The 22126-nt window shown below is 56.7% G+C and overlaps 2 protein-coding genes and 4 non-coding genes across 11 annotated transcripts; 2 read left to right on the top strand and 4 right to left on the bottom strand.

Annotated features, from left to right (window-relative positions):
* Positions 1-71: 71 nt before the first annotated feature.
* Positions 72-158, bottom strand: TRNAR-UCU. The gene is given in 2 exon segments: positions 72-107; positions 122-158. It is a non-coding gene; the product is annotated as a tRNA-Arg (tRNA).
* A 511-nt stretch (positions 159-669) lies between these two features.
* Positions 670-751, top strand: TRNAL-UAG. The gene has a single exon. It is a non-coding gene; the product is annotated as a tRNA-Leu (tRNA).
* Positions 752-1194: 443 nt separating this feature from the next.
* TRNAQ-CUG lies at positions 1195-1266 on the bottom strand. Its single transcript has one exon. It is a non-coding gene; the product is annotated as a tRNA-Gln (tRNA).
* A 586-nt stretch (positions 1267-1852) lies between these two features.
* Positions 1853-1925, bottom strand: TRNAK-UUU. Its single transcript has one exon. It is a non-coding gene; the product is annotated as a tRNA-Lys (tRNA).
* Positions 1926-3036: 1111 nt separating this feature from the next.
* On the top strand, positions 3037-22103 carry ALOXE3 (arachidonate lipoxygenase 3). The gene is made up of 15 exons (XM_042967204.1): positions 3037-3198; positions 3820-4024; positions 5239-5320; positions 5838-5957; positions 6251-6376; positions 9264-9367; positions 9922-10094; positions 10824-10967; positions 11055-11258; positions 11352-11438; positions 12069-12238; positions 12779-12900; positions 16450-16550; positions 17091-17261; positions 21447-22103. The coding sequence occupies exons 1-15, from the start codon at positions 3052-3054 to the stop codon at positions 21624-21626; spliced, it is 2136 nt and encodes a 711-aa protein (XP_042823138.1). The 5' UTR covers positions 3037-3051; the 3' UTR covers positions 21627-22103.
* Positions 7296-12037, bottom strand: LOC122233677 (proline-rich receptor-like protein kinase PERK10). Of its 6 annotated transcripts, none has more exons than XR_006211342.1 (4): positions 11738-12037; positions 8875-9008; positions 8166-8747; positions 7296-8050 (listed from the first exon to the last, which is right to left on the bottom strand). XR_006211342.1 is itself a non-coding variant. In XM_042967202.1 (4 exons), exons 1-4 carry the CDS (start codon positions 11797-11799, stop codon positions 7537-7539), a joined length of 891 nt encoding a protein of 296 aa, XP_042823136.1. In that variant the 5' UTR covers positions 11800-12037; the 3' UTR covers positions 7296-7536. The 6 variants fall into 6 exon arrangements, 2 of the variants coding, with proteins under 2 accessions (XP_042823136.1, XP_042823137.1); XR_006211340.1 differs by having other exon boundaries at positions 11877-12037; XR_006211341.1 differs by having other exon boundaries at positions 8166-8637; positions 11877-12037.
* Positions 22104-22126: the final 23 nt, after the last annotated feature.

Raw genomic sequence — 22126 nt, 5'->3', positions numbered from 1 at the left:
GAGCCTTTAAGAAAAAGTCGGAGAGAGAGGGGAGGGGGGGGAAAAAAAAAAAAAAAAACCTGAAATAAAATCGACTCTGGTGGGATTCGAACCCACAACCTTTGAATCGCTCTTTCGTCACTAGAAGTCCAATGCGCTATCCATTGCGCCACAGAGCCACCTGGCGGGCGGCGGCGTCTGACGGCTTACGGGTACTAGCATGGGGGTGGGGGGGTGGGGGGGGCGGGGAGGGAGAGGGGTGTGAGGGCTTTGGGCGGGGCATGCCAGGAGCGCCCGGTTGCGACCTCGCAGGCCTGCCTGGGAGAAGTAGCGGGACAAAAGCACGTGAGCCAGGTGGGAGTGCGGACGCGCACGGGTGGAAGAAACGGGGACAGAGAGCAACCGAATGTGAGCGAGCACAGAGCTGCGGCTGCCCGCTTGGGGGATGCTCCCGGCCCAGGCGCTCCCCACTCCCAGATGCGGCCCCATCCAGGAAAATAAACTTGTGTCGTTGTAAAACATCGGTGTGTCTCTTGTTTCCTCCGGCCGGGCCGTTTCGCCGTCCACTGCTTCTCGGTCCGCGATCTCCCAAGAGGGCCGGCCGGCCGGCCGATCTAGTGCAACCATCCCGAGCCCGGGGTCTCCTTCTAGTCTCTTAGGAGGACTACAGGGAGGACCGTCTTCCACGCAGGTAGCGTGGCCGAGCGGTCTAAGGCGCTGGATTTAGGCTCCAGTCTCTTCGGAGGCGTGGGTTCGAATCCCACCGCTGCCAAGATGGAGTTTTTCTGGTGGCCTGTGTACCCCCATGTAGAAGTCCTGACCGCCCCCCGCCGCCCCGGTGGGACGCCCCCCTTGTTTTTACGAGGACTCCTTGCAGCCAAGCCACCACCGCCTTCCACTCTGGTGTTCCAGACAGCCTCGGGTTGTGTCAGCCAAGACCTGATGGGACCTGCGGAAGCAACCTCAAGTTCCTCATAGCTGATCTGTGCCCAAACGTGTCCTCAAATACCAGTGGCTCCCAAGACTAGCGCAACTTGCTATACATTTAAGCGACGGCTGTATGTTCTGATGGTGTGCTGGAGGCTCCAACTACCTGGTCTGTTTTTAAAAACAAAGGACAGCATCCTCGCTGGCTTTTCAGACCCTCTCAGGTGACGAATGACGCCCCTGCCCCAAGCTCATAAATATAACAGCAGTCCGGTGGTACAAAACCTAAGGTTCCACCGAGATTTGAACTCGGATCGCTGGATTCAGAGTCCAGAGTGCTAACCATTACACCATGGAACCCACTCGTGATGGGTCTTCTTTGAGAGGGTACATATTACTGATTTTCTCATTTTGCGTGTCTGCCATTCACAGAAAACGGAAACACAAATACCTGCTAGAGGCGGTGGACCCCCGCCTTGGAGCACCTGACCTGTGAATGGAGACGTGCTGTGAAGGAAAAAATACACACCGTAGTTACAAGACATAGTACGTACTGAAAAGAACATTGTTAAAATTTCATTAACAATTTTAAAATATCGAGTACGTGTTAAAATGATAAGATTTCATTGGGTTAAATAAAATGTGTTGTTAAAATTAATTTCGCCTGGTTCTTTTTACTTTCCAATGTGGCTGACCGGAAAACTTAAATTCACATAAAACATGTCTGCTTTCCCTCCACTGTCTGTCTATCGTTCGTTCCACTTTCTGAAAAGTAAAATCCCGACGGGGTTACTATCATTTCATTTTTAAAGTCATGTCACAGCATTTTCGTTACCCTTTTTTTTCCTTGGTTTTCTTTTAAAGGAATACAGAGATGAGTCGTATTCAAAAAGCGCTGTAGGTTCGTAGGGGGGAAGGAAAAGAAAAAGAAAAAAAAAAAGCGAGACGCCCGAACAGGGACTTGAACCCTGGACCCTCAGATTAAAAGTCTGATGCTCTACCGACTGAGCTATCCGGGCTCTTCCCGGAGAGCTGCTCTGCTACTCATAAGAGCTGTGTGTCTACGGAAGTCCAGGCTCCCAGGGGCGGTAGGTAGTTGCACGCACGTGCGCAGCGGCTCTGGCGCCCACCGGGAGGGACCACAAGGGGCCCCGCGGCTGCTGCCAGCGCTTTCCCGTCCTTCGTCTGGCACAGCACCGGCCGGTGTCTGGCCGCTGCGGGGGAAGGGCCGCGGAGGCGGGGCCGCTGCAGTACCGGCTCTGGCCGCGCGGGGCCGCTGCCGGCCGCGGGCCTCCCAGGCGGATCGCTCTCCCGGCAGGCGGGGTGACCCAGATGCCGCCGCCCTGACTGCCCCGGGCGGGCCCGGAGCGGAACGGATGCCACAGGGGACCTCCCGACGCCGTGGGCCCGGAGTCCGCTTTGGCCCCCCGATCCGCCCCATTCCAAGGGAGGGACCGAGATCGGACGTGCGGCGAACCGGGGACCCAGAGGGCCGGGCGTAGGGACCGCGGCGCGCAGGGGAAGCGACAGGAAAGTTGTGCTCGGCTGACTCCGGTGCGGTGGGCACTCGGGGCGACTCACCTGCGTGAGTCGACAGTCACGTGTGGTTGATGCCGGGTACGGCTCATCTGTGCACAGTGATTCACGTGGATGATTCACAAGTAGGCAATGCGGCTGCCCTGGGCCCAGTCCCGGCTGAGAGAGGAGGAGAGGGTCTCGGGGCAAGTTGGGGAGTGGGCGGGCCGGCGGGACAGTGTCCCAACCACACAGGTGTCACCTGCTCCTCGTCTCCCTGTTGGCGTCTGGTCCCTCCCTTCCCAGTGGGACTCTGGCTCTTGATATCCATCTGGGTGAGCCCGGTCCTGCCAGCCAGAGAGACCGGCTGTGCCAGAGGTCAGCAAACAAGTATAAGGGGAGGAGAGAGAGCCCGCGGTGAGCAAGGACGGAGACCGGGAGCTCCGGGGAGGAGAGCGAGCCCGAGAGCACCCCACGGAGAGAACCCTGGGCCTTTCCTTCCGGGTGCACCTGCCCCTGCCCCCAGACTCCGCGGCCCTGCAGCGCAACAGCTCAGCTCAGCCCCGCCCGCCGCTCCCCTCCTCCGGAGTCATCGTTGCCGGGGACATCCCTCCCTCCCTCCCTCCCACCATGGCCGTGTACAGCGTGTGTGTGACGACCGGTCCCTACCTGATGGCGGGGACCCTGGACAACATCTCTGTCACCCTGCTGGGTACTTGCGGGGAGAGCCCCAAGCAGCGGCTGGATCGCTTGGGCAGGGACTTCGCCACTGGATCGGTGAGTACAGAGGGGACGGGAGGGAGGGGCGACCTCTGAGGGTCGCGGCCAGCAGGGGACCCTGAAGGAGGGGAGGGGTCATTCCCCCAGGTCATTCGTCCAGCCTTGGGGGGGACTCGGGACTCCCACTCTGACCTCCTCACCATCCTGTCTTTCCTGGGGTGTGATAAACCCTACTCAGGCCGGGCTGTGAAGAAGGGGCCCTGGGCTGGGGGGAGGGTCGGGAGAATTTCACCTGCTCCCTGGCTCCTCCCATAATTGAAGATGGGCTTTGGGCAAGTGGCTTGCCCTCTCTGAGTCCGGGTTTCCTCTTCTCCGGAGGGGATCTGCCTGCCTCCACCAGGACCCCAGGATTTTTGCTGGTGGCCTACACGAGGGTGTGGGAGCCAAGGAGGCTGGTGAAATCCAGAACCCTCTCTGCTCGCACCCGGTGTCTCTGTGGCTGCCACTGCTTGGACGAAGGGGGTGCCTTTTCCCAACTCGTACAAAGGCACTGCGTGGCTTAATTATATGCCAGGACAGGTGGGGGCGTAGATGCCCCTTGGAAGGTGGAAGGATGCCCCCCACCAAGGTTCCTGGCCTCTCACCTGCTTGCTTTTTGGTCCCCCCCACCCCCTGCAGGTGCAGAAATACAAAGTGCGCTGCCCAGCCGAGCTGGGGGAGCTCTTGCTGCTGCGTCTGTACAAGGAACGCTATGCCTTCTTCCCCAAGGATTCTTGGTACTGCAGCTTTATTTGCGTCAAGGCCCCCGATGGTACCTGCACCCAGTTCCCCTGCTATCAGTGGATTGAGGGCTATTGCACCGTAGAGCTGCGACCAGGAACAGGTGGGCCAGAGGCAGGGGCTGGCCGCCGTCTGTTGGGATTAGGGGTGGGCATGGGGCGCCTGGGTAGCTCAGACCCCACGGTTTGTGGGTTCAAGCCCCACGTCGGGCTCTGCGTCGGATTCTGCGTCTGCCTCTCTCTCTGTCCCTCCCCTGATCCTGCTCTGTCTCTCTCTCCAAAATAAATAAACATTAAAAAAAAAAAAAAAAAGGAATTACGGGTGGGGTCTCACAAAGCCCAGGCCGTAGGGAACAGGGGTGGGGTTAGGGTACCTAGAACTCAGAACTCCCCAGTAAATGCTTTCTGAAAAAAGTGAGCCTTTAGAACCCTGAATTTCTGGGCAATATTCACACACAGTCTCCACACTCTTACTTCTCCTAGACACACACACACACACACACACACACACACACACACACACACACAGAGTCTGTGCTTCCCCAGAGTGAATCCCTCTGGCGCCCACCGTGGGGTCAGACCACAGTCAGTCAGCTGAGTCAACAGGTGTGGAAGGCCTGAATAATGATCTGGAAAGGCCCTGGCAACTACTATTGGCTTTTCTGGCATGGACGAAGTCTCTGTGGGTGCTGTTAGGATTCTTTCTTGCCTTTGCGGGGGGGGAGGGCTTCCAAGGATGCCCAGCTCGAGCTCCTTCAGGTTCTGGACCCCCAGATCTCCTGAGCTGTCTGAGATCACTGAGAGGCAAGACCAGGGCTGGTCCGGGTGTTAACGTGACTGTTAGAGATGAGAGGTGATGTTCCAGGTCAAGATAAAGCGAGCGGTCTTTACTTACCCCCCTCCGCCCCCTAGTGGGTTCTTCATAGACGTCTAAATGCCCATCTGTCATCATAATACATCCATCTGCCCATCGCTTCCCCAAATATACCCGTTTATCAGTCATTTGTCAAGTGCATGTTACATGCACGGCGTGGGGGCACACGCCAGATGCTGGGAACACAAAACACGACCACAAGGTAATTTCTGCCCCCAAAGACTCTTGGGAAAGCGATAAACATACAGACGGTTAGGTTGATTGTTACAATTTCCGGGGTGAGGTTGTCCTGAGTCCCTTCTGCTGATGAACACACAAGAACGCGGGGTATCCATGTTGCTGAGAGGGATTGGGTTCAAGGGTTAGGGGGTTCAGGCAAGCTTCGCTGGAGGAGGTGTTGTTTGAAAAGAGGCTCACAGGACGAGTGATTTTCATCCCCCACAGCCACAACTATTTGTCAGGACTCCCTGCCCCTCCTTCTGGATCACAGGAGACGGGAACTCCAGAGTCGACAGGAATGCTACCGGTGAGCCTGCCTAATTCGACTTCTTTCCCCCATCTTTACCGTCCCCTCTCAGCCTTAATCAGACTACTACTCACTCTGACCTCAGATCCAATCAGGACCTTCATCTGAACCTCACATCAGTCTGAGGTTGACTCACACCAGTACCAACAATTCTCAGCGAATCCACACTCAACCCACAGATACCCTGGATGTCACCCAGATGTCAGACACGACCCTGGTATTGACCGGTCTCAACCCAGCTTCAGCCTCCTGCCCCCCTTCTCCCCCACCCCAAAGCGGCCACGATCTCCATCTGAACGCAAACCCAGCTCCAAAGCAGTCTGGACATTCATGTTGTCCCCAAATGCCTCTCTGACCCGCAGCCCAGTGACTTCAGGGAGGAAATTCCAATTCTTTGTCACCTACCCAGAAAGTGGGTGGTTTCTGGGAGTTGTAATTTAAAGTCACGTCTTTAAAATCTAAAGAAGGTTATGTTTATTCTCAGTCGGACCTCTGACCTCTTTCTTTCCCTTGGAAGCTGGAAGGTCTATGCCCCTGGCTTCCCTGGCATCATAGACATCAGCAACTTCGAGGAGATGGAAACAGACAAGAAATTTGCCCTGACCAAGACGGCACCTTGCACAGACCAAGGGGACAGGTGACAGGGGAGACCAGGCTTGGGAGGAAGGTGGAGGGCATGACCTGAAAGTTGGGACGATGCGGCCCGGGCAGCCAGGAGAGAAGACAACTAGGGTTTAATCCAGGAGTCAGGACAGAAGGGGCAGAGGTGACCCCAAGGGTCTGGCGGGGAGGTGGCTTCAGGCCAGAGCGGAGGGGGCTGGGCAGGGGTCCAGAGCAAGGCAAGGACAGAGGGAGGGAATTAAGGGGAGTGGGCTGCAGGTCCGTCTGACTGGTGTCTGTCTTTCTGTCCCCCCCCCCCCCCGCCCACAGCAGCGGGAATCAGTACCTGCCTGGCTTCCCCATGAAAATCGACTTCCCATCCCTGCTGCACATGGACCCCAATATTCGCTACTCGGCCACCAAGACGGTCTCCCTGCTCTTCAACGCCATCCCTGCGTGAGGCCACTGCCCTCCCTGCACTCCTGCTCAGTCTGCCTCCTGCCTCCGCTCTTCCCGTGTCCTCCTGTCCGTGTCCCCCTCTGCACATCTCTGTCCCCATGTCTCCTCCCTATCCTCATCTCCCCCTCTCTGTCCTCATTCTACCCTCTGTCCCCATGTCCCTCTCTCTGTCCCTGTGTCCCTATCTGTGTCCCTATGTCCCCTCTCTGTCCCTGTGTCCCCCTTTCTATCCTCATCTCCTCCCTCTGTCCCCATGCCCCCCTCCCTGTCCCTGTGTCTCTGTCTCTGTCCCATCTGCCCCCATGTGCCCCTGTCTTTGTGTCCCCCTCTCTGTCACCATGTCCCCCTCTCTGTCCCTGTCTCCCTGTCTCTGTCCCCATATCCCCCTCCCTGTCCCTGTGTCCCTGTCTCTTTCCCATCTCCCCCCTCTCTGCCCCATGTCCCCCTCTCTGCCCCATGTCCCCCTCTCTGTCCTCGTGTCCCCCTCTCTGTCACCATGTCCCCCCATCCCTGTCTCTGTCCTCATGTCCCCTCTCTGTCCCCGTGTTCCCTCTCTGTCCCCATGTCCCCTTTCTGTGCCCATGCCCCCTCTCTGTCCCCATGTCCCCCTCTCTGTCCCCATATCCCCCCTTTCTGTCCCCATGTCCCACTCTCTGTCCCGTCTCCTCTTCTCTGTTCCCATGTCCCCTCTCTGTTTCCATGTCTCCCTCTCTGTCCCCGTCTCCCCCTTTCTGTCCCCATGTCCCCTCTCTGTCCCTATATCCCCCTCTCTGTCCTCATGTCCCCTCTCTGTTCCCATGTCCCCCTCTCTGTCCCCATCTCCTCCTCTCTGTCCCCATGTCCCCTCTCTGTTCCCAAGTCCCCCTCTCTGTCCCCGTGTTCCCCCCCATTCTCTTTCTCCCCATCACTTCCTGTTTTTCCTTTGTCATCACCCCTTTCTCCATTCCTCAAATCTAGGAATTTAACCGAGCACCTCCTCAGTGCAGAGCTCAGTCCCAGGCCCTGTTGGTGGGACCATGTTGAGTGGGGCAGGGAGGCCAGGCCCTGAAGTTTCAAGGAAGTGAAGTCAGACCATGTCACGTTCAGACCCCGGAACCAACACTTTCTAGCTGTGGAACCTTGATCTTCACTTAGCCTCTTAACGCTTTCCTCATCTGTCAGATGACAGGAATACGCATACCTGCCTCACAGGTTGGGGGGAGAGTAAGCAGGAGAACACCCGGTACGAAACAGTCTCGGTGGATGTGACCGAGTAGTAGTATTAGGATGTGCTCTACGGCCACGAGGGGCTCAGTGTCCCCCGGGGGACATGTGGCACAGTTCATTAGGGATCGGAGGGGCCACTGGCAGCTCAAGTCAGCTTGAGGCTCTGAGTGCGATGTGGTGGAGGGGGTAGAGTGGACACTCCGGGCCAGAGGCGGCAGGGCTGAGTAGGGGCTGGCAGGTGCCTCCCGAGAAGGCGAGTGGGACTGAAGCCGGCTTTGGGCCACGGAGAGTAGAGCTGAGCAGGGAGTTGGGGGGGGGGTTCTGGGCAAAGCCAGGCTGCCCTGGAGGGAGGACGGACAGGTTCGGCTGGACATCTGTGCGGTAGAAGGTCCAGAGGAGTCCAGGGCAAGAGGCTGGATCCTCACCCTCGGGGCTCCTATGCTGACCGATTCTCTGGGAGCAGGACTAGTGGGAGGGGAGCAGAGGTGAGGTGAGAGTGAGCTCGGGAACGTCTGGAGACAGCTGCAGGTGGCTCAGGCCTCAGGGCAAGGATGTGGCAGGGTTGCTGGACGAGAGTCACCTGAGCTGGTCCCCGGATGGACGTGTGGGTCTAGACGAGGCGAGGGAAGGCCCCAGAGATCTAGGACAGGCTGCGTGGGACTCAGAGACGGCCGTGGGCGGAGGGAGCTGGTGTTTGACAGCCGTGGGGGATTCATGGAGACGAGGGGCTGTGTCTGGGCTCCAGTGCGGGGCCGTGGCAGGACGCTCTGGAGGAGGGGTGCGCCAGGCCCTCGGAAAAGGAAGACCTTTTCTTTCTCCTTCATTGCCTCCTCACTCTCTGCTTTAACACCGAGCTCTCGCCTGCTTCCTCCCCTCTTCCGGGCCTTCCTGGGCAGGTGCTCAGCAAATGCTGTGGCCTGCGGGGTGGGCAGCTCAGCAGATACTCAGGGAGTTGTCCCTGGGGACGTCACAGATGCGCCTTTGCCCGCATCCTTCACGGCATCTGAGCAGACTCACACAGCCGCCTTGCCCACCGCGCACGGCAAACCCACCTGTAGGGTGTCGCATTCCCTCCCGTTGGCCTTGACTCCGTTAGGGAGTGATTAAAATGAACCGATATGTCCACTGACGGAACCACCCAGGCGCCCCAAGCATTTTTTCCCTGATTATAAAATAACACATGCTTGCTGTAAAAAAAATTCAAGCAGTGCGGGCGCCCACAAAGTGAAAAGCGCACGGCCCCCCAGGCTGCCAACCCCTCGTTTACCAGTCTGGTGTAGAAAGCATACCTCCGGTTAAGTTTCGCGAGAAGGCCGTGGTGGGGAGGGACCGGCTGGTGGCAGGCTTCCCAGCCAGCCCCAGCAGCTGGGGCTTTGTCCTGTAGGCAGTCAGGGGTCAGTGAAGGTCTGTGACAAGATGGAAACTTGGAGAAAAGCCAAAACGCCAATGAAGACAACTCGTCTGCAACACGTAGCCCCGTGCACCCCTATGCGTATCCATGTGGAGTCACCCCTACGAAGCCCCAACTGGCCACTAGACTTCTCTCGCGCTCACACTGTTACGCACCTCTGCTCCGGGAATTGACCTTGTCTGGTCCCTCCAGGACTCTAGGCTGGGGGCACAGTGCCCCTGGCAGCCCCAGGCCCCACCTCGCTTCTCCTCCCCCCACCCCCCTCAGGTCCTTGGGCATGAAGCTTCGAGGACTGCTGGACGGCAAGGGCTCCTGGAAGAAGCTGGATGACATCCGGAATATCTTCTGGTGTCACAAGACCGTCACTTCAGGTGTGCAGAGCCGGGCAGATGTCTGTCCCCCGCCCCTACCCCGTGCTCAGAACCCTCAGCCCCATTCTGGGAAGGGGCCCTCCTCCAGCCGTCCCAGGGAGACTGTGGGGTCCCAGTGCGTGGGGCTCCTGGTTTCGTGAGTGGCAACCATCCCAGAGGCCCCTTAGGAGCTCACGCCGTCTCCCCTTTCCCTGGGAGGGGACAGGAATAGGGGAGTGAGGACAGAGAGACACTCCACCTGCCTGGGAGAGGGTCAAGGGTCATTTAGGGAGTCCTAATCCTGACCAGGGGCACTGGCCTCTCTTCCCCTACTGCGACCATCGCGAGTTCTGTCACTGGGGCCAGGCTGGGATTCGGATCCTTGCACCGCCACTCGGCTGAGCCAAGTCACTCCGTCTCTTTGACTCTCAGGGTCCTGCGTGAAATTGATTAATTTCACCTGCCTCGAAGGGCTGCTGGGAGGGGAGCCTAAACCAAGGGAGCCAAGGACTGGGCACGGGGAGGATCTAGGGATGTGGCTTCCAGACCCAGTGGTCCCCTCTCTTGCCCCCTAGAGTATGTCACCGAGCACTGGTGCGAGGACCCGTTCTTTGGGTACCAGTATTTGAATGGTGTCAATCCCGTCATGCTCCACTGCCTCTCCAGCCTGCCCAGCAAGCTGCCTGTCACCAATGACATGGTGGCCCCCTCGCTGGGTCCGGACACCTGCCTGCAGACAGAACTAGAGGTGGGTGATTTGTCGTCATGGATACAGGATGGGCGTGGACGGTAAGGGCCGGAAGGCCGGGGCCACCTCCAGTCTGCAGGCCTCATCCGCTGGGCAGCCCCGGCTTTGAATTGGTGCGAACGGAGGTGGGGGCCAGAAGGCGCTCAGCCATGCCTGGAAGCCTGAGATGGGGCCCGGTGAAGAGCGAGCAGGACAGCCTGGAGGAGAAGGCCCTGCCGGTGTTCTGGGGCTTCCAAGGTCCCCAGAGCTGAGGCCCAAAGAAAGCTGTGTTAGGACAGGGGGCAGGCAGCGCAAGGAGACACAGGAGTAGCAATCACGGGGCAGTAGGAGCTCTGAGGGTCTGGGAGAAAACGATGGGCCAGTCTCTCTGCGGCAACCGAGCCCTCGGGCATCCTCCAGGAGGCTGGAAACGTCGCAGTCAATTCTGTGTGTGTTTATCTTGCTGTTGTTGGATACACTGACAGGGTCACTGAGTGGAGAGAGCAGGAAGGACCAGGCAGGGGCGTGGGGAGAGGATGCCAGCTTACACAGGTGGGAGGTTGTGCAACGCGGGACTCAGCCGGACCTCATTCCGGACATGCTGGGAAGGGTTGGGTATCTAACTCTGGCCATGAGCGCAAGCGCCAAGTATTACTGAGGCCTGAATCGGGGTGGGAGTGGGCGGAGAACAGAGAAGGCAGTGGAGCGCGGGTCGGGGGCCACTTGTGAGCCTCTGTGCGCCTTCCCCAGAGGGGGAATGTCTTCCTAGCGGACTACTGGATCCTGGAGGAGGCCCCCGTCCACTGCCTCAACGGCCGCCAGCAGTACGTGGCCGCCCCGCTCTGCCTGCTGTGGCTCAACCCGCAGGGGGCGCTGGTGCCCTTGGCCATCCAGGTGAGACCTGGGGCGGGCTTCGGGGGCGGGCTCAGGCGGCACGCCGGCAGCCTCGAGCCTCAATCCCCTTATTATTCTTGGACGCAGCTCAGCCAGAACCCCGGGCCCCAAAGCCCCATCTTTCTGCCCACTGACTCCTACTGGGACTGGCTGCTGGCCAAGACGTGGGTGCGCAACTCGGAGTTCCTGGTGCACGAGCACAACACGCACTTTTTGTGCACGCATTTGCTGTGCGAGGCCTTCTCCATGGCCACACTGCGCCAACTGCCGCTGTGCCATCCTGTCTACAAGGTCGGTGAGACCCCCCGGGCCGGGCTAGAGGGGGCGGGCCAGCTCGGCCGGCTCCCCTGACCTTCGGCTCCTGCGCCCTCATCCCGCTCGCAGCTCCTGCTTCCCCACACTCGCTACACGCTGCAGGTGAACACCATCGCTCGAGCCACGCTGCTCAACCCCGACGGCCTGGTGGACCACGTGAGCCCTCCGGCCCCCTTCCGCCCCGTCTCCGAAGCCCCGCCCCGGGGGCGCTTTGCCCCGCCCCCAAGCCTCTACGGCCTGCAATCCCATTCCACGGTCCCTGCCAGACCCTGCCCACAAGCCCCGCCCACCTCCCCCCATTGGTTCCCTACTTGCCCCGCCCATAAGCCTCTACGGCCTCCAATCCCATTCCACGGTCCCTGCCAGATCCTTCCCACAAGCCACGCCCCGGCCCCTATTTGCCCCGCCCGCAAACCCTGTCCCCGCCCCCTCTGTCCCACCCAAGGGCTCCGCACCTGCAGGCCCCTGGCTTCTTAGTTTCTGGAGGTGGGGGTGGCCGGCTCCCCTTTGACCACATCCTCCGCTGACCCTGCGCCGAGCTGGCCCTCTCGTCCCCGCCTCCCCGGCGTTAGTTACCAAATACCTAAGGATTACCTCCCACGCACGTAGGAGGCCCGCCACCTCCGCAGCCCCGCGTCAGGCCCCTCGATGGGGGTTTGATCCGCGATCTAGGACTCCTTGGTTAACTGAATAATCCCCCCCTGCTGAGTCACTAGCCTCCTCTTGCCCCCAGGCACTGGGGTGGGGTCTGGGCAGTCCCCAAGCCCAGCTGTCTTGTGTTGTCAGGTGACGTCCGGCGGGAGGCAAGGCCTCCTCTACCTCATAAGCACAGGTCTGGCCCACTTCACCTACACCGATTTCTGCCTTCCGGACAGCCTGCGGGCCCGCGGCGTCCTGACCATCCCCAACTACCATTACCGAGACGACGGCCTGAAGATCTGGGCGGCCATTCAGAGGTGCGGGGTGCAGGCCTGGGACCTTGCAGCCAGTCTGGCCTCACCAGGGCCTCCTGGCTCAGGGACAGGGGGGACGCCTGTACTCATGCGGGCTGGGGCGCTTGGGGGCTGTGTTTCAGGCCCCAGCACGGAGCACCCCAAGGGTGAGAGTTGGGGTTGGGGTCCTCAGTGAAACGACAGGTAGCTGTGGCCTGGGGAGAGCCTGGGCTGTGTATGAATGCGGGGGAGAAAGGAAAGGGCAGGGTGTCCAGAGGAATCAGGGCAGGTGAAGTGTAGGCTGGGACCCCAGGCTCTCTCGTCAGTGCACTGTCCCCCCAGACGCCTGTGTGGAAAGGAGGCCCCGAGTACCCATGACTCGGGAGTGCCCAGACTTGGGCCCTTGGGTTCCATCTGGATCTGGGGGTCCCCGCTGGACCCTGGTAGGCTCCCAGTGGATGCTGGCTGTCTGGCTCTCCCCAGCCTCAGGGCACTGGGCCTTGGATTTCTGGCCAGCCTTGAGCCCAAGGTCATGCCCGCGGCATTTGCATGTCTTTTCTGCAGCTTCGTCTCAGAAATCGTGGGCTACTATTATCCTAGCGACGCATCTGTGCAGCGGGACACGGAGCTGCAGGCCTGGGTCGGGGAGATTTTTGCTCAGGCCTTCTTGGGCCGGGAAAGCTCAGGTATCTCCTCTCCATCCCCCAACCACAAGCTCCCAAGGACTCGGTGCCCTCCCTGGCCTCACCTGTTACTTAGTTCTTACTTATGGACCAGCCTTTGAAGTACACCCTATGCTTTTTTTCCTGAGGCTTTTCCCCTCCTCTTTAAACAACAAATTTTATTTTTTTAATGTTTATTTATTTTTGAGAGAGAGAGAGAGAGCGTGAGCCGGAGAGGGGCAGAGAGAGAGGGAGACAGAATCTGAAGCAGGCTCCTGGCTCTGAGCTGTCAGCACAGAGCCCGACACGGGGCTCGAACCCACGGACCATGAGATCATGACCTGAGTTGAAGTCGGGCGCTCAACCCCCTGAGCCCCCCCGGACGCCCCACTTTAAATCACGGGACATCTGCCGTGGCTGGATCGAAAACGCGGGACTAGCTGTTCTGCAGAATGTGTCGCCTTCCGAGTTAATCCAGTGGCTTCCTTGCGAGGTCATTCAGCTTGCTACTCTACTCGCTGTGTGTTCTGTCGATGGGAAGTAACATCTAAAGGTTAAATGTTGGGGCCAGAATATTTCTCAAGTGATGCTATGTTCCCCGCATTGCGTCACACGGGGAGGCAAGTAGGGCCAGGTTGTCTCCCTGTTAGTGATGCCGAGTGATTTCTGGGTTAAGGTGGTGACAAGGTCTCTTTGGGGTATTTCAAGGATGACCCATCCCCTGCTTTGCTTTGCAAACCCACTGTTAATCCTGGGCTGGCCTGGTCCTGAATGCTCCTCCCCCAAAGACAGTTTTTGTTTTGTTTTTCCTATTTGGGGCTGTTTCCTATTTGAGACCTGGGATGGGGGGAATCTAATTACTGTTGGTTGACTCCCCTATCTTACTTTATTATTATTTTTTAATTTTTTAATGTTTATTTTATTTTTGAGAGAGAGAGACAGACAGACAGACAGATAGGGTGCGAGCAGGGGAGAGGCAGAGAGAGAGGGAGACATGGAACCAGAAGCAGGCTCCAGGCTCTGAGCTGTCAGCACAGAGCCCAACACGGGGCTCAAACTCACAAACCGTGAGATCCTAACCTGAGCTGAAATCAAGAGTCGGAGGCCTGACCGACTGAGCCGCCCAGGCGCCCCTGTCCTATCTTACATTATTAAACCTGTCTCTGACTTAATACATCAGAGCATTCTTCAGCTTGACAAACACCTCTTCCGACAGTGCGAGCTAATCCCAGATTCCTGGTTTAAGGCAAGACGCACTGATCAATCAGCTTCGGTCAGTGTGACTTTTGCTTCCATATTTCAAGGGGAACAAGTAAACACTAGGAGCTACAGAACACTTCCCACAGCTCGTCTGACCTCCTTGCCGTTTAAGCTCAGCCCTCCAGGTTAGAATATCCACCACCAAGAGAACCTTCAGAAAATTCCCACACGCCCCCCATCAGGTGCCCGGTCCTTCCCCCAAGCCTCTCCGCCTGTTCGGCTGTACCAGCCTCTCTCTCTCCTGACTGTAAGCCTTGAAGTCATCTTTGGCTCATGTCCTCTCTGTCTTCCTGTCTCCCTAAACCCAGTTGGGTGTCCAATTCTTACTGTCCCCATCAATTCCTACTCTCACCACCCAGTCCCTGCATTATAGCAGCTGTCTCTTTGCAGGCCTCACCTTTCTCAGCCCCTTGCTGCTTGCCCGCCAGGCCTGAGGGGCCACCGCCCTAGTAATCCTCTGAAATTGTGCCCAGAAACCGCCTGGCCTGGCACATTCCTTCCCACCCTGCCTTCTTACCTTCTCAGGCATTCACTACACTCAACCGATAATTACTGGGCTCTTCATATTAAGTATTGTTCTAGGTGCTGGGGTTTGGCGGTGAGCACGACAGACAGAAATCCTGGCCTTCACGGAGCTTAACATTCTAGTGGGGAGACTCTGATAACAAATAAATATGTTCGGTGGTTGGTTATGAGCCCCCGGAAACATGAAAACGCGTGTTGAGGAAGGGGGTGGTTTCAGATAGGTGGTCAGGGAAGATCTCTCTGAGGAGGTGATGTTTGACTAGGGAGGTGAGGGAGATAGTTCGGTGGATAACTGGCCTAAGACTATACAGGCAGAGGTATAGCAAGTGCAAAGGCCCTGAGGCAGATGCGTGACGGCAGGTTTGCAGAATATCAGGAAGGCCTGCATGGCTGAGTAGAGAAGGTGAGGGAGAAAACAGGAGGGAAGGAAATAAAGCCTGAGAAGGAGCGAGGGCCAGATCAAGCAGGGCAGTGGTAAGGTGAGTGGGGTGGGAGGCCCATAGCGGGTTTTAGCAAGGGGCGACATGATCAGATTTACGGTTCTAAAAGACCAGATTGGCCTCTGGGAGTATTTGCTGATCCGAGGTAAAAAGAGGAAGGAGTGGACAGATTTCGGCCTGAGCAGCTGTATAAAGATACCAGAATGATGGGGCGCCAGGGTGGCTCAGTCGGTTAAGCGTCCCAACTTCAGCTCAGGTCACGATCTCGTGGTCCGTGAGTTCGAGCCCCGCGTCGGGCTCTGGGCTGATGGCTTGGAGCCTGCTTCCAATTCTGTGTCTCCCTCTCTCTCTGCCCCTCCCGCGTTCATGCTCTGTCTCTCTCTCAAAAATAAATAAACGTTAAAAAAAGAATAAAGATACCAGAATGAGACCCCTGGGGGAGGGCCAGGCTTGGGGAGTATGTGGGGTAGGGGCGTCAAGCGTCAGGTTTTGCTGATGTTGTTGGAGAGGCCTCGTAGACACCCAAGTCAGAGCGTCAGGTACTGGCTGGCGATTTATGCCCACGGCTACGCCGAGTTCGGGGTCCAGGCGGAGCCGGAGGCGTGAATTTGGAGGTCACCGGCCAGTGGCAAGCGGTTAAAGCCATTGATTTGCGCAAGATCAGTGAGCAGTGACGTACAGGGAGAAGAGGTCTCATCATGCCCTCCTCTGTCATCTTTTTTTCTGTTCAAAGCTTATCCACTCTTCCAACTCAAGGGGGCCCCTTCTCTTGCCCCAGGGAAGTCTCCCCTGAGTGCCTTAGCTTCAGTGCCTCTTTCTTCCTGCCTTCGCTTTCCCCAAAGAGCCAAGCCCGGGCCCCCCACGCCCCCCACCTCTGCTTCTATCACTGCGAGCTTCTGAGTGAGTGACACTCTGGTCATCTGTTTCTGTCACTAAGCCCCACGGTGGATGATCCCTTACTGGGTGCTTGGACAAATCTTGGTGAATTGGGGAGAATTTGAACATTAAGTGCTAGGAGGGGCTGTGGATAGAAGTGCCTTGGCAGTCAAGGAGCAGAGCCACCTTGACTGTCAACTTGAACTTGGCTCCTCCAGTGTGAGCTGTGCTGGCTGGGCGTTTTCTGGTCTGATCCCAGCACCCAGCTCCTATCCTGACCCCCTTTAGAGACCGTAAGCCTTGGTGATGACCATCCCTAACCTCAGCCCAGCCCTAATCTTAGAAGACAACAGTGGCCAAATGCTCAGCTCTCATGTCCTCACTCGCCCCTTGGGGTGAGCCCCGGCCCCGAGCTGCCCCTGGGAAGCCCATGCCCTCCCTCTACACCCTCTCCCGTTCCTCCTGCACCCAGGCTTCCCGCAAAGGCTGTGCACTCCGGGAGAGCTGGTGAAGTTCCTTACTGCCATCATCTTCAACTGCTCGGCCCAGCATGCCGCGGTCAACAGTGGGCAGGTGAGGCTGCAGGGGGCAGGCCTGGGTGGGGCGGGGATGGGGCTATGCAAGGTTGGGCTCAACGATGGACGTGAGGCCAGAGTTGGGGTTGAGAGTGTGGGTGTGTCAGGGTTGGGGTGGGTTTACGATCGGGGCTGAGGCTGGTGGTGAGCGGGTGGAGTGGGTCCAAAGTTGTGGTGGTGACTCCAGTTGGTGTTGTGTAGGAAGTAGAACTTATAGGGACCTATCATGGTGGGGACGCAGCCGGGTGGAGTATCAGGTCACTCTGGGTGGCAGGCCAGCCCGAGGCCCTTTGCTGGGGTTACCTCCTCTCTGGGTCCTGCTCCTTCCTTGGTGACTCACTCCACCCAGTCCTGGAACATTGGATGGGGAGTGACAAGGGGTGAGCCTCCTACCCCACTTCTGGAACTTTCTACCCTGTACTCCTCCCTGTCTTCCCTTTCCACCATCCTCTCATTTCCCAACTGTGGGAACTGGGATGATGAAGGAGCTGGTTCCCTGCTCTGGCCAGCTGACTCAACTGGGGCGGGGTCCCTACAGCATGACTTTGGGGCCTGGATGCCCAATACCCCATCATCCATGAGGCAGCCCCCACCCCAGACCAAGGGGACCGCCACCCTGGAGAGTTATCTAGACACCCTCCCAGAAGTGAACGTCACCTGTAACAACCTTCTCCTCTTCTGGTTGGTCAGCCAGGAGCCCAAGGACCAGGTGTGTATAGAGGATGGGGTGGAGTGGGGGTGGGGTAGAAGTGGGGGGCTTACAGGGCCTGGGCAGTGGCAATGGTTTCCAGGGGGGATTGGGGACTGAGTGCTGCCATTTATATCCACTGCTGAGCTGTCTTGGGTTCCTCAGTTTCTTTAGGAAGTGATAGTTGATCCCCAAAGACATACATTGAAGCAAATACCAGTTTAGTGGCTAGGGCATAACGTCCATTGAATTCACCAGTTTACCAATCCATCTACCCATCTGTTCATCCATCCATCCATCCATCCATCCATCCATCTACCCACTCACTCATCCATCCATCCATCCATCCATCCATCCATCCACCCACTCACTCATCCATCCATCCATCCATCCACCCACTCACTCATCCATCCATCCATCCATCCATCCATCCATCCATCCATCCACCTACCCACTCACTCAGATATCCATCCATCCATCCATCCATCCATCCATCCATCCATCCATCCACTCAGCCAACCATCCATCCATCCATCCATCCATCCATCCATCCATCCATCAACCATTCATCCATTAACCTCTCATCCATTCATCCAAACATTGAACACACATTATTTTGGATACCTCCCACATGTCAACATGACACTGGGGACCAGGCATAGGAAGCTGAGTGAGACTTCCCTGCCTTCAAGAATCCTATGGCCTAGTTGAGGAGACACACAGGGAAGCGGACAAGGGCACAACAGTGTCGTCAGAATCATTTATGCACGAACATGTACTTCTTGAGTATTTGTTATGTGTCAGATGTTGGTGGGCAGATACAAACCCTATCCTCATGAGCTTAGTCTCGTGATAGAGGTGAGAATGGGGACTTGTGGAACCTGACCGAGTGTGGCCGAACCCCAGAAGGCTTCTTGGAGGAAGTGACATCTAAGTTAAAACCTGCAGGACAAGTAGGAGCTTGACAGGCAAAGGAAGGGTAGGGTTAGCTGGCAGGCAGGAGGAAAGGCACAACCAAATGAAAAGAAGTGAAGGTCAGTCCGTTGGGGTGTTGGTGCGATTGCAAACGGTTCGGTGCGGGCACAGCGTTCATTCAGAGCAGGATGGGGAAGCCACTGAAGAACATTAAGCCAGGGGTGACATGACTAAATTTGTGTTTCAACAAGAGCACCTTCCTGGCAGTGTGGATGGCTGGGAGGGGCAGCTTTGGAGGCAGGAACCTGGCTTGGCCGGGGGAACAGCCCTTTGATCACCAGTTACCATCATTTTCGTTCACATATTGGGGCACTGGCCCTGCCTCTGCCCCCCTGGTCTTGTTCACAAGCCCTCTGACTCTGGGGAATATCCTTATTTCTCGTGCTTGGTTCCATTTGGTGCAGATGTGCTATCAGAGCTTGAGGACACCAGGGACGAGTACCTGGGTCCTGCTCCTTCCTGGTTCCATTTCCCAAGGACTCGGAGACATTCGTTTTTGTTGTTAGAAAGGAAAAACTCTGGGGTTTTTGTTCTACTCACACAATACTCTGTTACCGTTCTCAGTACTCTCACTCAGTACTTCTGGCCACGAAATGTGTGTGTGTGTGGGGTGTTCCCACATCACATGATCCTCCGATACCAGCTGGGTGTCAGGTAATTTAAACGTTTATTTTATTTATTTTTGAGAGAGAGAGAGAGGTAGGGGAGGGGCAGAGAGAAAGGGAGACACAGAATCTGAAACAGGCTCCAGGCTCCGAGCTGTCGGCACAGAGCCCACTGCGGGGTTCGAACCCATGAACCGTGAGATCATGACCTGAACCGAAGTCTGACGCTCAACTGACCGGGCCACCCAAGCGCCCCTCTGTGTTCTGCTTTTTTGGACAGCTCTACTATAGTTTCAGAACTTAGATGTCAATCTGATAGATAAGACATAAAACGGACTCTGAAATTCTGGTAAACTTTCAAGGAGCAAGTAATTCCTAAATCGGTCAAGCTGCTTGAAGGTACAGAAAAGAAAGCGGAAGCTTCCCAAATCTTTTTGCTGGGAAGCTGGATGCCGGCACCCGGCAGAGGTGGTGACTTTAAGAAGGGAAGTGGGGGGCTCCTGGGTGGCTCAGCCGACTTCACCTCAGGTCATGATCTCGCGGTCCGTGAGTTCGAGCCCCGCGTCGGGCTCTGTGCTGACAGCTCAGAGCCTGGAGCCTGTTTCGGATTCTGTGTCTCCCTCTCTCTGACCCTCCCCCGTTCATGGTCTGTCTCTCTCTGTCTCAAAAATAAATAAATGTTAAAAAAAAAATTAAAAAAAAAAAGAAGAAGGGAAGTGGGTCTCAAGGGGAAAGTTCCAGCCTCAGATCCTCGCTTCCCACCTGTGTGACCCTGGGTATGTAATTGGGCCTCTCTAAGCCTCAATTTCTTCATCTGTAAGGTGGGAATGATAAGAGCGCCTGTCTTACAGGATTGTTGTGCCGTCCCGATACTCCATGTCAAGTGCTTGGAACACGTTAACCGTAATTAAGAAAATAAAATGATAAACTTGCTCTACTCAGCTGCAACCATCTTGAAAATATATCATTAGCCGGTGAAGGCCACTACTAAATAGTAAAACAAATCATACACCATGAGGAAGTCTAGTTCATTCTAGAAATGAAAGGCCGATTCAACCTTATGCAATCTGACGGTGTGATTTATTACATCGGTAAAGAAACACACCGTATAATCATCTGGATATATGAAAGAAGCCTTTGACAAGCGTGAATAGTCATTGCTGATAAGAACTCAGTGTAAGGTGAAACTCCCAAGCTGAGTTTTGAGAAAAAGTGTCTTTCGGAGGGGCGCCTGGGTGGCCCAGTTGGTGAAGCGTCCGACTCTTGGTGTCAGCTCAGGTCATGATCTCACGGTTCGTGAGTCTGAGCCCCGCATCAGGCTCTGCGCTGATGGCTCGGAGCCTGCTTGGGATCCTCTCTCTCTCCCTGTCTCTCTGCCCCACCCCTCTGCTTGCACTCGATCTCTCTCTCTCTCTCTCAAAATAAATATAAAAAAAAAGCATATTTCAGAAAACACTGCATTTATGGTGAGGCAGCAGAGATCGCCTTAGAAAGTCAGGCAAGACAAAGTTAAATGCGCCGTGACCACTGTCCTGGGAGGCCCGGTTGGAGGTCCCCGTCAGGGCAGTCAAACCAGACCGAGGATTTGTAAACATCAGGATTATTGGCAATAGTTGTATTGTATGAAGGTTCTATTGGACGGGAGGCGCACGCTGGTTAGACGGCCGGGCCCCCTCCGGGAACTGTGGAGGTGAGCCGGCCGTGTGGTCTGGTCACAGAGACAGGGGCCATCCCCTGCTGCCACAGTTCTGGCGCTCACTGTAGTTCACCGCGATATTTCCCGATTGTGGTTGGCCACCCTGTAAAGCGTGACGGCGTGTGGCAATGGCGTGGGAATGACTGGCAAGGTGCCTCAGAACGGGGATGTCTTCAGGAGCTGCATTTTGAATTGAATCGAGGAGGCGACAGGTGTATTCTTGGCCATGGGTGCCGGAGCGTGCTTATGTGGATTTCATGACATGTTAACACGTTATGTTGATTTGTGTTAAGGATGTGGTTGTGCTCTTTTAGTTCACAGAACAGTGGACCAGGCGTTGGAAGGAGCCTTTATTATTTTGTTATTTTTAAAAATTTTTAATTTTTATTTATTTTTGAGAGAGACAGAGACAGAGTGCGAGTGGGGGAAGGGCAGACAGAGAGGGAGACGCAGAATCCGAAGCAGGTTCCCCACTCTGAGCTGCCAGCACCGAGCCCGACGCAGGGCTCAAATCCACGGACTGTGAGATCATGACCTGAGCCGAAGTCGGACGCTTAACCGACTGAGCCACCCAGGCGTCCCTGGAAGGGACCTTTAAAAAGATATTCTAGAACAATCCATCCCCCCCTTGCAGGTGCAGAAACAGTCTCCGAGTGACAGGCAGAGGGTTACCAGCAGAGGGAGCGCTAACCTTAGGCTCCCAGCACTCCCAGGTCCCACACTCCCTGGGTGTTGCAGGGGTTGTGGGGGTGGTGGGGGTGGGGGAGGCTGCTCCAAGCAGGTTGTCCGGAGGGGTGGTCTGCGGGTTTGCTTCGCAGTAGCCAGGGCTGGGTCATGCCCTTAGAAGCCACCTTAAGTATATATTGGCAAATCGTCCATTCTTCGTCCCATCCTGAACATCATCCTGACCGCCACCCGATTTTCTCCCAGCGGCCCCTGGGCACCTATCCGGATCAGCACTTCACCGAGGAGGCCCCTCGGCGGAGCATCGCGGCCTTCCAGAACCGCCTGGCCCAGATTTCGCAGGAGATCCGGGAGCGGAACCAAGGCCTGGTGCTGCCCTATGCCTACCTGGACCCTCCCGTCATCGAGAACAGCGTCTCCATTTAACCCGTCCTCCTTTCCTCCCTACAAGAAAGGCTCAAGCATGAGGACGTGAGGAGGGCGTCCAGGGCCAGAAGCCGCTGGCTAACGTCAAACGCACAATAGGCCCTTCACGAGGGGGAGCCCCGTCACCCTTTGCTCTACTTGGGACAGCCTCTTACTTCCCTCTCCTGTGAAAACTTACCTCCTCCCACCAGGAACCCCACAGGGACACCGAGCTCTCTTTCCAGTCCTGCCCCCTCCCCAAACTCCCCCTCTTACCTTGGCTCTTTGTTTCCACTCTCCTCCGGACCTCAGGCCCACCAATCTAACTTCCCTCTCTGGAAAAGCCTGGAAACTGGGCAAGAAAGGATACGTGTCCTGGGTCTGCTGTGTGGTCCCCTTTGATGGAGCATCTTTAAGGGGAGGGTTAGAATTAGACCCAACTTGGGGCGCCTGGGTGGTTCAATCAGTTAAGCTTCAGACTCTTGATTTTGGCTCCAGTCATGATATGGTTCGTGAGTTCG

The sequence above is a fragment of the Panthera tigris genome, chromosome E1 (assembly GCF_018350195.1).
Source record: "Panthera tigris isolate Pti1 chromosome E1, P.tigris_Pti1_mat1.1, whole genome shotgun sequence".
Classification (NCBI taxonomy): Eukaryota; Metazoa; Chordata; class Mammalia; order Carnivora; family Felidae; genus Panthera; species Panthera tigris.
Note: the sequence above shows the minus strand (reverse complement) of the source record. Positions and strands in the feature narration are given on the sequence as shown.